Source organism: Rhinopithecus bieti, unplaced genomic scaffold, assembly GCF_001698545.2.
Source record: "Rhinopithecus bieti isolate Rb0 unplaced genomic scaffold, ASM169854v2 scaffold_3040, whole genome shotgun sequence".
NCBI classification, from domain to species: domain Eukaryota; kingdom Metazoa; phylum Chordata; class Mammalia; order Primates; family Cercopithecidae; genus Rhinopithecus; species Rhinopithecus bieti.
Window position 1 is genome coordinate 6985256 of NW_016804657.1, and position 15220 is coordinate 7000475.

Genomic DNA, 15220 nt, shown 5'->3' on the forward strand with positions numbered 1-15220 from the left:
CAAGCCCCAGGCCCGCAGCCGCGGCTGCCGCTGCCCGCCCTGACGAGGACGTCCACTTTTCTTCTTGAAAATGTCTTTCCCAAAAGTTACTCTGCTTTGTCTGAAAATAACATAACTTTAATGGCTTTAAGTTATTCTTTGAAAGGGTTCGGAAAGGACAATAAACGGGAGACTTAGAGTGGCTCACCAGTTAAAATCCAAGTTTCTTATATTTCTTGTATTTGCTAATTTCCCTTATCTGTTTCAGCTGCTTGTTCAGAAAAATTTCATTCATAGACTCACCTTATCCCAGCCCTAGAGACCCATATTCTCTATTTGCCCTGGAATCCTGTTCACTATTTACAATTATATTATTCTGAATAATAATATTTACTATTTTCATCTTTTCCTTTATATTTTAATAAACCACTTTCAAGTCACTGACCTTTTTGTTTGTTAAACTGGGGATATAATGTAAAAAACATAATAAAAATTGCAAATGTAAATAATACTAAAACAACATTAGAAAATCATAGCCAAGACAGATTGTCATGATATTAACTTAGTGTTAGGCCTAAGGAAACATATCAAATGCATGTTCCTGTAGTAGATACGTAACCTTTGAGAACATAATGATTATTAACAATATTATAAAGCAGCACTGTGAATAGTTAAAACCATGGGCTCTAGAGCCAGACAGCCTCTACTCAAAGACAGGTTCTGCCACTTACTAGCTGTTACCTTGGGCACACAACTTAAACTCTCTCTCTGTTGGTTTCTCACCAGGAAATAGGGATAAGTGAAGATTGAATTAATGAACATATGTATTAGAATGGTGCTCAACACAGAAAGTGCTAAATAATGTTATCTTTATATCTATAATGGGGTTTCTGTTAAAAATTGTAACTTGTTTTACATTTCAAAATTGTGAACCTTATGTTAGTCACCACATCTGTGGTTTGAAAGCCTCCATGACACATTTAGTTATTTACTCACCACTGCTTGGGATACAGGTTTCCGGAATGATTGATGATGTTCTTGTAAATAATGGATTGCTAGCAGTACACTGTACTTTTTGTGGAAGATCATTTTCCATCTTAAAAAATATCCTGGTTGAGTTATGTTTACATTGCTCCAAAGGACAATCCCATGAGTATGTGTTAAGTTCTGGATGAGTGTTGTAATGCTCTGGTATCATGCACTGGACTTCAATGCTTCCATTAGTCAATGCACAAGTTAGTGTAGGAGATGGAAGAGGCTCTGGAAAAAAAAGTGTAATATTTAGTACAGAAAATAGTAATATTTAGACTCATCATCTGCAAATTTATGAAGAGCTCCCAACTTCCTTACGAGCTTGAAAGGATGAGCAGACAAACTCCTTGAGCATCAAGGACTGAGAATTCTTTCTTTTGCTAGGTCAGACCTACCTGTTCAAATTTAACAGAATAAATTCAGACCCTTATATGGTTTCGCTCTGGGTCCCCACCCAAATCTCATCTTGGATTGTAATCCCCATGTGTCAAGGGAAGGACCTGGTGGGAGGTGATTGTACCATAGGGGGTGGTTTCCCCGTGCTATTCTCATGATAGAGAGTGAGTTCTCATGACATCTGTTGGTTTAAAAGTGTGTGGCAGTTCTCTCTCTCTCCTGCTGCCTTATGAAAAAAATCCTTGCTTCTCCATCGCCTTCCGCCGTGATTGTAAGTTTCCTGAGGCCTCCCCAGCCATAAGGAACTGTGAGTCCATTAAACCTCTTTTCTTTATAAATTACTCAGTCTCAGATAGATCTTTATAGCAGTGTGAAAACAGACCAATACAGGCCCCAAATCCCTTATCCTCAATTCTGAAATCAAAAAATCTCTGAAGCCAAAAGAGTCTTCACAAGTTGGTAGCAAAATCATTAAGCTGCAAATCCTGACCTGACCTGAATTAACACAAGGATTTATAGTCTTTATTTTCTCACTTACTTCAAATATTCATTATCGTTTCACCACAGAAATATTCCTGTGCTTGGCAGGACACAGTGGCTCATGGCCATACATACTCCCAGAACTTTGGGAGGCTGAGGCAGCAGGATGGCTTGAGGTCAAGAGTTCAAGACCAGCCTGGGCAACATAGCAAGACCCTGTCTTTATAAAAAGTTTAAAGATCAGCCAGCAATGATGGCTCCTGCCTATAGTCTCAGCTACTTGGGACTACTTGAACTAAGGAGTCTGAAGCTACAGCAAGTTATGATTGTGCTAATTCACTCTAGCTCACTGCACACACTGGGCTATGACTCTATCAGACTGAGACCTTGTCTCTAAATATATAGGAATGAAATAAATACTTGTTCCTATGCTTGACCCACAGGGTGCTCCCCATAATTAAGTGGGGTGCTTAATATGCAGAGGAAATACCTTGTATTACCTTTCCAAAATGTAAAAAAGAAATTTTAATTCCATAACACATCTGACTCAAAGCATTTTGTGAAAGGTGGAGCTACACAGAGCCTTGTCGGGCCCTGCCTATTGGTTGGGCTGGCCCTATTAATAGGCAGCAGCGGGTGCAGCATGTGTCACAGATCTGCCAGTCCAGAGGCCTCATTCCCACCCTTCCTCTAAGAAGTGCCTCCTGTTGGCTAAGGCAGCATGGATCTATGAGTTAAGACAATAACATGTCACATTCTGCCATTGTTGCCCTTTACAAGCCTCAAGGCTAATTACTTTGTCCTATTGGTCATTTATTTGTTAATTCATATGCCTTCTTGCATTTCAGCTACCCTCCAGCAATTAATCATAAGAGGCTTGAGGAAACATGCAAAAACATATGTAATATACAACAATGGTCATGGTAGCACTGGGATAATAAAGTATTGATACATTATAAACATCCATTAGAAGAGCATCTAAGTAAATTTAGGTTCACCAAGATAATGGAATACTATGGTGTCATTTAAAATGATGTTTTATAATATAAAACAAGTTAATAGCTTATGCTCCAATTATAATCTGAAAAATAAAAGTGTTTAATGGTTCCCCTATCTTCTCCTCCTCCTCCTGAATTCCTTCTCGCTCAGTTAAATAATGTACTCAGCTGCCTTGGTAGAAACCAGAGGCACACACCGACTTCCCTTTCTACTTGGGGCTTCCTAGCTTTTAAGTTTAATCTAGCTCACATAAGTCCTTACATACTTCCTTAAGATTTTCGTAAATTAAAAAGACTTTTAATCATCTTTTAAGCAGTGGAATTTCTCTGAATTAAATCTTCAGTTCAATCTAGTCCAATGGATAAGAAGTTGCTCTAGTTGACTCAAAATTGAAAGCCTAGAGCCCTGCTCCCCTAACTTCCTGTGGTCCCTTTTGCCAACCCCACCCCATAGCAGCCCTCAGGGGACTTCCAAGGAACATGCATCCCCAGAATAGTTCAAAAATGCCTGTTCTCAGTATTTCATATACTTATGCCTGCCTCTGTAACTAGGCTGGGCATTTCTCAGGGGCAGAAAACCAAGCTTTCTACTTCCTTAGAAACGGTCCTTTGAAGCATTTCTCAAATTTTAAGGTGCATAAGAATCACCAAGGGTGCTTGTTAAAAATACTGATTCCTGAGCCCCACCATCCCAGGTGCTTCTGATGTGTGTGCCCTGTTCGTTCTGTTACAGATTCTAATGTATTGATCTAGCTCTGCCAATGTCTAGTCTTTCATCCAGCACTTTCTGAACTGAACAGAGGTGCATCATCAGCCCCAGAGACTGTGCATCTTTGGAGGACAAAGACTAGGTATGCCTCACCTTTCAACCACAGCACCTGACATAATGCAAGGCACACAGACGGCACCTCACAAGTAGTACTGGACAGATGGGGAGACAGATGGATAGAAGGATAGATTCAGAGAGACAGTCTTCAAACAAAATGTAAATTCTTCTACCAGCTACCGCCAAAGAGGTACAGTATGGTGTTTACCATGGACTCAGAAGCCCAACTGCCTGAATTCATATCCCAGCTTCATGACAGCTAAGAGCCATTTGACATTGGGCAAGTTACTTAAATCACCTGTGTCTAGGTTTCCTCCTTTCTACAATAAGGACACAAATAGTACTTACTCTATTAGACTGTAATAAGATTAAATGAGTTAATACAGATAATAATCAATATATGAATTAACATGTAGTGTCTGCACAGAATAAGTAGTTAACAAATGCTAGCTGTAATAGAGCACATGGCCATTGGCTGTGAGTTTCCAACTCCAGGAAGCCAAGGCTGCCCAGAGGGTATATGTGATATGATAAGAAGAGTCACTGACTGGGAGTTGGGACGTTTGATCAAGCCTTAGCCTTGGCCTGCTATGTGACCTGGGGCCACAGTCCTTTTAGGAGCTGGAAGTTTTAAGAAAGCATCCATCCAGGTCTCTTGTTCTACAAACAGAGAAACGGACTCCTAAACTGTCTTATTTTCATCTGTGAAAGGGAATGCTGTATCAGGCCATTGTAAAGGTCAAACAGAATATGGCTGAATGCCACATGCAGGGTTTGTAAAAAAGAAAAGAAAAGAAAAAAAACAGAATATGAAAGTAATTTGTGGGGAAACATGGAGAAGTGTTAGTATTATCTTCTAAGTTGCTAGAACTCCCTTGACTATACAGAAGCTCTTTCTAGCTATCTCATTACACAACAGTTGCCAGATAGCAAATGTAGAAGGGCCTATCCAACTCATCTTAAAGTGTGCAAGCCTTTCTGCAGCACCTAGATCACAGTTTCTACACCTCAGATCTTTTCCTTCTATACATCTTTCACATTTTCTTGCTGCCCGTGGGACTCACCACAGCTGTATCTAACAAATATTGGTTATACTTCTACTTTAAGCAGCATTAAACTGGCAAGAAATGTGTCTACTTCCTCCCTAAGACAATTAGTCAATTTATAATTAATGAATTGAGTTCACGGCTGTGTAAAAAATGAGAATTTCTTAAACATATCTGATGACATTTTATAGAAATATGTGTATATTTTCACGAATTTTAGTAAAGGTCAAGTATCAATCCAGCCCAGTTAAGGACAGGGCAGTTAATTCTACTTACATAAAAATCATTATCTGAGATGTGATGAAGGTCCATAAAAAGATGGGAAAGGACTAATAAACATCAGAAGTAGAAATTTTAAGGGGACTTTTGGGTATAGAGGAAAGCCAGATCTCAATGTACACACAGAATGAAGTGGATGCCCTGAATTTAGGAAATGCCAGGAAATCCCCGTCCAAAATATACTCGCTAGAAGTCTCCTATTAGGTCTGGTGTCTCTAGAACATTACCAGGTTACTAAAACAAGTGTTAACACTACCTCAAGGAAGTATAACTTCCTCATTTCTTAAAAAAAAAAAAAAAAAGTTGTATGGCCAATCATTTTATCATGCAGATGTGAAACCTAGAGTCATCTTATGTCTTTTTACAACCAAAACCTACATCTTGCAGACTCTTTCTTAGACCCTCTATCTACCTGGATGATCACAGTAGCTTCTAACTTGACATCTCCTCTCTTTAATCCATCATAAGTATTCACCATCACATTAATCTTCCAAAAATGTATTTTATCAAGTCACCTCCTTGCTCCAGTACAGGATACAATGGCTCCCCACTGCTACAAGCTGATGTCCAGACTCTCAAACCAGGACTTTAAGTCCCACACTCAATACTATCAATATCACTGCGTCCTGATCAAAACTCACCTCCCCTGTACTTTCCTCCTCTGCAGACTTCCTAAGGTCTATCCAGTTGGTCTGACCACCAAAACCATACCTTTGCTGAGTTGCCATAGAATATTTTATTTAATTAATGTATTTAGCTAGTTAGTTATTTTGAGGCAGGATGTTGGTCTGTCACCCAGGCTGGAGTGCAGAGGCGCAATCACGGCTCACTGCAGCCTCAGCCTCCTGGGCTCGAGGGATCCTCCCACCTCAGCCTCTTGAGTAGCAGGGACTACAAGCATGCACCACCATGCCTGGTTAATTATTTTATTTTTGTAGAGATGGAGTCTTGCTATGTTGCCTAGGCTGGTCTTAAACTACTAGGCTTAAGCAACCCTCCCTCCTTGGCCTCACAAAGTGCTGGGATTATAGCCTTGAGCCACAAGGCCCGGCCTAGAATATTTTAAATTAAATTATTTTAAAACATTTCATCAAGTTTAAGAGGAGAAACTTACTCAAATGTTTTGAACTTAGTTTTACAAACTCTATAAAAGGGGCTCTTAAAATGTGTGATCTAAATTCTGACTCAATCTTCTTGTTTGTTGGTCCTGTCTATAAACTACCAGATCCCTAATGTCCATGTTTCAAAGATTCTACTTTTTCAAAGAAATCTTCTAAGAGTGTGCTTTGACATCTTAGCAAGCTGTATTTGTCTAAATAGAGTCCATAGGGGTCAGACCTCACACAGCTTTGCAGGTCACTTTACACATTCTAGCTTTAACAGAGTTAGGTGGGGCCATTAGAAAGTTCCACACAGATGAGTGACATGATCTGACTTCTGTTTTAAAAAGATCACTCTGGTAGAACCAATACAACTTCCTGGTGGAGTGAATGTGGTGTTCAAGAAAAACAGAGGTATCAAGGATGACATCAAGGTTTCAGACTGACCAACTGAAAGGATGAGCTGCCATTAACCAAAAGGGAAAAGATTTGGGGAGGAACAGGTTTTAAGGGGAAGATAATGAGCTTACTTTTGGACATGGGATATTTGAAAGGCCAATTAGATATCTGAGTGGAGATGTACAGTGGGCAGTCAGGTATACACATAAGGAGTTCGACGGGGTACTCTGGGCTAGAGCTCTAGATCTGTGCATTATTAGCACTGAGATGATATTTAAAGCCCTGACATAGGATCAGCTCACCCACTGGCTATGAACGCAGGCAGAAAAGGAAAGAGACCCAAGGCTTAAGCCTTGATGTTTCCAGTGTTAAGAGGTTGAGGAAATGAGGAAACCAGCACAAGATGATGAAAAGGAATAGTCAGTGTGTTAGAAAGAAATGTGAAGCCAGGCACAGTGGCTCACGCCTGTAATCCCAACACTTTGGGAGGCCGAGGCAGGTAGATCACCTGAGGTCAGGAGTTCGAGACCAGCCTGACCAACATGGTGAAACCCCATCTCTACTAAAAATATAAAATTAGCCAGGCATGGTGGTGCATGCCTGTAATCTCAACTGTTCGGGAGGCTGAGGCAGAAGAATCGCTTGAACCAGGGAGGCATAGGTTGCAGTGAGCTGAGATTGTGACATTGTACTCCAGCCTGGGCAACAAGGGCGAAACCCCCTCTCAACAAAAAAATAAAATAAAAAAAAAAAAAGGAAGAAAGAAATGTGAATAGGGTGGTATCCTGGACATCAAGTGAAGACAGTACTTGGAGGAGTGAGTGATGAGCTATGTCAAAAGCTGCTGAGAAGTCAAGAATGACATGGACTGAGAATGAACCACTGGATTTATTAACAAGGAAGTCTAGAGGTCTAGAGGCACAGCAGTGCAGATGAAAGCCTACTTGGAGTGGGTTAAAAGTGAATATAAGGGATCAGAATAAGTGAATACGGACAACTTCTTCAAGGAGATTTTCTATAAAGTGAAGACAAAGAGTTGGTGGTGGTTGCTGGAGGGGTAGGGGGATCATGAGAAAGTTTTGATGACAGTGTATATGTATGCCGCTTAAAATGAACCATCAACTTATGGGGGAAATTCTCATCAGGAGAGAGTGGGTAGAAGCACTAGGGTGATATTCCCAAGGATGGTGAGAGGAGGTGGGATCCAGGGCACGCGTGGAAAGTTTAACCTCAGGTGAGAACTCAGAAAGTCCATTCATATCAGGAGAGAAAGCAGGGCCTACAGGCTCAGGTACAGGTAGGAAGGTAGGCAGGTGGTGAGAGCTTGTGGAAATTGCCCTCTGCTTATTCTCCTTAGGGAAATAAGAAGCAAAGCCTTCAGCTCAAGAGTGAGTTTGGAGAAGGAGGTATTCAAGATTTGAGGAGAGAAAAAGTAACTGCTAGGAGAGTGGGTAAGTGAACAGGCTAGGAAATACCAGACTTAACTGAGGTAAGTGATTAGAAATTAAAAGTGCAGGACTTTGCAGGGTGGTGTATTTTTCTGCAACCACATGGGTGTGAGCACAGAAGAGGCAAAGCACCAGACTTAACCTAGCTGTAATCTGGCCATGTGAGTATGACAAGCCAACAAAGGAGCAAGGAAGCTAAATGTGTCTGCAACAGACTGCGTCCAGTAAGTGACAGCAGCACTCAGGCTGAGTAGGGAGGACAGCAGGGACATCAGGTGTGTGAAGGACTGTCATCATCAGCATCATCAAGGACAGGGCATGGTGGCAGAGTGCAACACCTGACATTGAGGTAATGATGAGTTCTCGGTTACATGCATGGGTAGTGGGTAACGCAGAGGACAAGATCCTTACAGGAGAGGAGATCAAGGACAATACTGAAAGAATTTTTATTTAAATATTGCAACCACCAAGACACCAAGAATGTTAGAAACCATGAAAATGAGGCAGGCCTTAAAATGACCAAGAAACACTGGCATGTGAGGCAGGGGCCTTTACAAGACTGCAACACAAAAGGGGCTTTAGAGATCAGGGAGGAGTGTTAGTGAGAAGCAGGGAGAAATGTGTCCCCTGTATCTAGTTTCAGTTTAAAATGGTGCAGGAGCCGGGTGTGGTGGCTCACACCTGTAATCCCAGCACTTTGGAAGGCTGAGGTGGGTGGATCACCTGAGCTCAGGAGTTTGAGACCAGACTGGCCAACACAGTGAAACCCCATCTCTACTAAAATACAAAAATTAGCCAGGCATGGTGGTGCGCGCCTGTAATCCCAGCTACTTGGGAGGCTGAGACAGTAAAATCGCTTGAACCTGGGAGGCGGAGGTTGCAGTGAGGCAAGATTGTGCCACTGTACTCCAGCCTTGGTAACAGAGCGAGACTCCTTCTCAAAATTAATTAATTAATTAAGTAAAATGGTGCAGGAGGAAAAACAGTCTCCCCGCTGTGTGGGGAAGCAGGAACTTTGTAGAGTAACATCTATCAGTGGAGCCCAAAGAGTTCTAAGCTAACTGCTGTCACTACATCTCTTTCCAGAACATTCCTAGTAAGACAACTGATACTGTTCTCCCCACCTTGCTTAGATTCTCTCCTCACCCAGAGGAATGACAAAGGAATTGAAAGTACCTAGCTCCTGTATACCACCAGAAAAGAAGAAAATCCTGACAATAGATAACATCTAATTCTTTTCTCATAGACCATTAATTTGTGTTAGTCTCTGAAAACAGACTAAAAAAAAGGAACTGAAAGTAGCTAGCTCCTGTATACCACCAGAAAAGGAGAAAACCCTGACAATAGGTAACATCTAATTCTTTTCTCATAGACCATTAATTTGTGTTAGTCTCTGAAAACAGACTAAAAAAATGGAAATTTGCCATTTTAAACAAATCAACTTATGGAATACTCACCAAGCACATAAAGAAAGAACTTCATGGTATCGGTAATATTTGGCGATTCCATTTCATACTCATCTTCATCTGATAATGTTAAGTTGTAGATAGTGAGGTTACCTGACACAGTGTCTAAATAAACCCTATTTTTAAAAGATGAGAAAGCTCTGAATTCAGAATTTTCCCGTTCTGCAACTTTATCCTTTTGTTTTTTCCATAGGATTTCTGTTAAAGGTATATTGCTTGGTACATGGAAAGTTACATTCTTATGTAGAACGCCATATGTTTGTTGGGAAAAACAGCTGATGAAACCTAGGAGAGAAAAAAAAATGGTTAGAAAAAACAACATGACTCTAGTGGCAGAAATTATTCATCAGGTACTTTTTGTGCTAAGCTGACAAACTGCTGACACAAAGTACAGGAAGTAAGAACATGTTTGACCATGTAGAGCTTACTCTTTAATAGAAAACTGGGACCTGCATAAATCCAAGAAATGGACTCGACATTCATGGAGCACCAACCATGTGCCAGATACTATGGGCTGTGCTGGGAATATGGGGTTGTTCCAGGCTCTCCAGGAGCCTCACCTGTGGAGAAGACAAGGCGCAGGCTCTACATCAGGGGCTGCATGAGGGGAGCTGCTTGGTCTAGGGCCTCCCCAAGGAAGTCATGCTGGAACTGACACAATGCTACAATCACTGAAGGATAAAAGGCAGTTAGGCCACAGGGCTGGGTAGGTGAGTGGGTGGGGAGTGGAAGGAGAGATGATCATACAGATATAGGAAGCAGCTCCTCCAAAGGAAGGCCCTGAATAGAGAAAGAGCTTGGTGTGCTTGAGGATACACGTGTGATTCCTAACAGCTAGAATGAGGAGGGCAAGGGGTGGGTGGTGGGGAACAAGACAGACAAAGACCAGCCCACAGCCTATGTGTGGTAAAGTAAGGAATGCTAAGGGTTTGGACTAATCCTAACGGAGAGAAACCCACAGAAAGGTTTTTAACAAGACTGGCCTAACATAATTTAAGTGTCAGTAGGCTGACTGTCTTTAGAGTAGAGAGCGGCTGACAGGGGCCAGCACGGAGGCAGGGAAATTGTAATGAAAGTCAATGCTGTAGCAATGAAGGCCATGGGCAGGACAGACCAGACCAGGGTGTTTGTGGTGGGGACGGACAACGGGACAGACTCAGGAGACGCTGGAGAGAGAAGTCAACAGGATCCAGTGATGAGGGTGGGGGAAGTGGATGGAACTGTCAGGTCTCCTTCTTGGCTGACGGAGAGGCATCATTAACTGAGATCAGAAACAATGGCTGGGAAGCAAGTGGAGGTTGTGATGAAGATTAAGAACTCGGGGACTGGGTACAGTGGTGTGTTGGAGCTAGGCCCATCTGCCCTCATGAGCCAATTGTTAGCATCTCTGCCCAGCCCTATTAGGGGACGTCTGGTAACAGCACAAAAACTAACTAATGGTTCACATCAGAACCTCCACTCCGCCTCCACGCCAATCTAGTTGTTAAACATTTATTAGAACCACAAGATTGGGATATTTTTGATACCCCAAAGTGGGTTTAGATGCATCTTGCTCTAAGACTTGATTCTTGTTAAGAGAGAACAGTAGCAGCTGGGCACTGAGGTTCATGCCTGTAATCCCAGAACTTTGGGAGGCCAAAATGGTCAGATTGCTTGAGTTCAGGAGTTCAAGACCAACCTGGGTAAAATGGCAAAACCCCATCTTTACGAAAAGAACAAACAATTAGCTGGGCATGGCACACACCTGTGGTCCCAGATACTTGGAAGGCTGAGGAGAATTACTTGAAGTCGTGAGGCAGAGATTGCAGTGAGCCATGATTGTGCCCCTGCACTCCAGCCTGGGTGACAGAGCGAGACCTGTCTCAACAAACAAACAAAAAACTGCAGCTATTTTAAGTTAACATTAAAGATTAATTAAAACTTGACTGAAGTTTCTACCTAGTAGCAATTAGGGTAATTGAAAGAATACAGGGGAAATCAAGAACACTGAAATGACCAGTTGTAGACAATTGTGTTAGTAATTTCAGATAACAAGCAAGTATCACCCATTTGTTTATCTACAAGGACTTTTTAGAACCCATCTCCCTTAATTAAGGGGACTGCCTTCAAAACACACCAGCATCTTTCTATTGCTTTGATGATTATGCATTATTTCTCCCACTCAACAGAGTATGTGGGAAGGCACAAGAAAAAGAGCAGAATTTGAGGGCTGAGAGTCTACCACACACAATAGTGGAAACCCAAAAATGTCTTATAAATGTAAATGAAACAATGAGTGATAGAGGGTAGGGTGGTGGTGAAACAGTAGGTATGAGATAAACTGCCATACCCTGGCGGCATGAAGATGGCTTTTGTCTTTCCCAGGGAGAGCTGATGTATCCTGGGCTTGAGAAGGGTAGAAGAAAGTAGTCAGGAATGGAGCTAGTGGTGGAGGGAAGTGAGGGTAGAAGGGGAGACTGCAGCTCAGAAGAAATCAAAGTACAGCTGACCCTTGAAAAACATGGGTTTGAGCTGTGTGGATCCACTTACATGTGGATTTTCTTCCGCCTCTGCCATCCCTGAGGTAGCAAGACCAACTCCTCCTCCCCCTTAGCCTGCTTTAACATAAAGAAAAGGAGGATGAAGACCTTTGATGATCCACTTTCACTTAGTCAGTATATTTTCTTCCTTATGCTTTTCTTTTTTAAAATTTTTTATTACTATTATCTCAGTTTTGGGGGAACAGGTGATGTTTGGTTACATGGAGAAGTTCTTTTTTTTTTCTACGGGATGAGTTCTTTGGGTGTGATTTCTGAGATTTTGGTGCACCCATCACCTAAGCAGTGTACACTGTACCCAATGTGTAGTCTTTTATCCCTCATCCCCATCCCACCCTTCTCCACAAGTCCCCAAAGTTCATTGTATCATTCTTATGTCTTTGCATCCTCATAGCTTAGCTCCCACTTGTAAGTGAGAACATGTTTGGTTTTCCATTCCTGAGTTACTTCACTTAGAATAATGGTCTCCAATTCCATCCAGGTTGCTGTCAATGCCATTATTTTGCTCCTTCTTTTTTTTTTTTTTTTTTGACAGTGTCTTGCTCTGTCTTCCAGGCTGGAGTGCAGGGGCGTGATCTCGGCTCACTGCAAGTTCCGCCTCCCAGGTTCACGCCATTCTCCTGCCTCAGCCTCCCGAGTAGCTGGGACTACAGGCGCCCGCCACCGCGCCCGGCTAATTTTTTTGTATTTTTAATAGAGATGGGGTTTCACCATGTTAGCCAGGATGGTCTCGATCTCCTGACCTCGTGATCTGCCCACCTCGGCCTCCCAAAGTGCTGGGATTACAGGCGTGAGCCACCGCACCCGGCCTATTTTGTTCCTTTTTATGGCATATTCATATATATACACCACATTTTCTTTATCCACTCATTGATTGATGGGCATTTATGCTGATTCCATATTTTTGCAATTGGGAGTTGTGCCACTATAAACATGTTGTGTGCAACATGTTGTGTGTTGTCTTTTTCATAAAGTGACTTATTTTCCTCTGGGTAGATACCCAGTAATGGGATTGCTGGATCAAATGGTAGTTCTACTTTTAGTTATTTAAGAAATCTCCATAGCGGTTGTACCAGTTTACATTCCCACCAGCAGTGTCAAAGCGTTCCCTTTTCACCACACCCTTGCCAACATCTATTATTTTTTGATTTTTTAATTATGTTTATTCTTGCAGGAGTAAGGTGGTACTGCACTGTGGTTTTGATTTGCATTTCCCTGATAATGAGTAGTGTTGAGCATTTTTTTCATATGTTTGTTGGCCATTTGTATACCCTCCTTGAGAACTGTCCATTCATATCCTTGGCCCACTTTTTGACAGGATTGTTTGCTTTTTTCTTGCTGATTTGTTTGACTTCCTTATAGATTCTGGGTATTAGTCCTTTGTCAGATACATAGTTTATTAATATTTTCTCCCACTTTGTGGGTTGTATGTTTACTCTGCTGATTGTTTCTATTGCTGTGCAGAAGCTTTTTAATTTAATTAAGTCCCATCTATTTATCTTTGTTTTGTTGCATTTGTTTTGGGTTCTTGGTCATGACCTTTTGCCTAAGCCAAAGTCTAGAAGAGTTTTCTGATGTTATCTTCTAGAATTTTATGGCTTCAGGTCTTAGATTTAAGTCTTTGATCCACCTTAAGTTGATTTTTGTATAAGGTGAAAGATGGGGATCCAGTTTTATTCTTCTACACCTTATACTTTTCTTAGTAAGTTCTTTTCTCTAGCTTACTTTAGTGTAAGAATACAACATATAATGCATATAACAGAAAATATGTGTTGTTTATGTTATTGGTAAGGCTTCTGGTAGGCTATGAGCAGTTAAATTTTTGGGAGTCAAGAGTTATACATAAATTTTTGACTGCTCTAGGGGTTGGTGCCCCTAACTGCCATGTCGTTCAAGGGTCAACTATAATTTTGAACTGGAAGAAACTCTAAAAATTATTTAGTCAAATTATTCCCATTTCACTGGTGAAGTGACAAGACAGCAAGAAAAATAAAAGGCAATTTTATTGAATGCTTACTCTCTGCTGGTTACACATTCACATCGTCTTGTGTCCCTTTTTATCCCTCTCCATGTCTACATGCAGTAGACATGGTGTTGTTAACCCCATTTTACAGGTAGGAAAGCAGGCTCCAAGAGGCATATCACCTTACTCCATGTCTCTCAGCAAGTTTATGGCAACACAATGACCAGAACACGCATTTTTTGACTCCTTGGTCAGTGCCCTTTCAGAACAGCATGGTCCCACATTCAGTTTGGGTTTCATTTATTCATTTACTCAGGAAGTATTCACTGGGCATCTATTCTATACAAGATCCTTGAGAACAAGACAGACACCACCCCTTCCTTCTTAGAGATGACATTCTATTAGGGGAGGCAGAATTTACACAAATAATTAGACAACGCCCAACTGCAACTATGATAACTGCCGCTAAGTAAAAGCATCAGGTGTCAATAAGAACATTTACTTAGGGAACCAACAAGGGGTTAGGGAAGGCAGGTCCCTTCGCTAAAAGAAGTTCTGAGGCATGAGCAGCAGTTAACTATGCCCAGGAGAGCAGGGCAGGTCCCTATTAAGAGAACAGTTATGAAGACCTTGAAGCAGGAGGGGCAATGGCATGAGAAACGTGGCATGAGCCGGGCTGTATACACAAGCACAGACAGCCCTTGCAGGGCATCAGACAAACACAATTCTGGTACTGAAGTAAAGAAAGCCACAGAAGAGTTTTAAACAGGATGGCGACAAAATAAGAGTAACTCTTTCTTTAAAAAATGTATTTTAAAACATAAATTATACATAGACACATACATACAACTTTACGCTAATGAAAAATGATGATGTAAGTATTTTTTCAGTCCTCTTATCTGGGTGCCTTACCCACTCTCTTAACCCCATAACAATCTCCAGTTCTATAATCTACATTAACAAATCAGAATACATCTTTCAATATTTTTCTCTCATATAGTCAAGTAGAGACAAATATATATCATATATAATGGATACATACAGGCATAGCTTGAAGATACTGTGGGTTTGGTTCCAGACAGCAGCAATCATGTAAATATCAGAGTAAAGTGTGTCACACAAATTTTCTGGTTTCCCAGGGCATATAAATGCTATGTTTACACTATACTGTAGTCTATTAAAGTGTTCAATAGCATTATGTCTAAAAACACAATGTACATATCTTAATTTAAAAATACTTTATTGCTAAAAAAAAAAAAAAAAAAAAAAAA

The 15220-nt window shown here is 41.2% G+C and overlaps 1 protein-coding gene across 1 annotated transcript in view; it reads right to left on the minus strand.

Moving 5' to 3' along the window:
* CD58 (CD58 molecule) overlaps positions 1-15220 on the minus strand; it is a 57227-nt gene that overhangs the window by 20402 nt on the left and 21605 nt on the right. The window contains exons 2-3 of the mRNA XM_017869812.1: positions 9441-9734; positions 976-1239 (exon numbers count right to left, since the gene is read on the minus strand). Coding sequence (XP_017725301.1) covers positions 976-1239; positions 9441-9734 — 558 coding nt within the window. The remainder of the gene's footprint in view (positions 1-975; positions 1240-9440; positions 9735-15220) is intronic.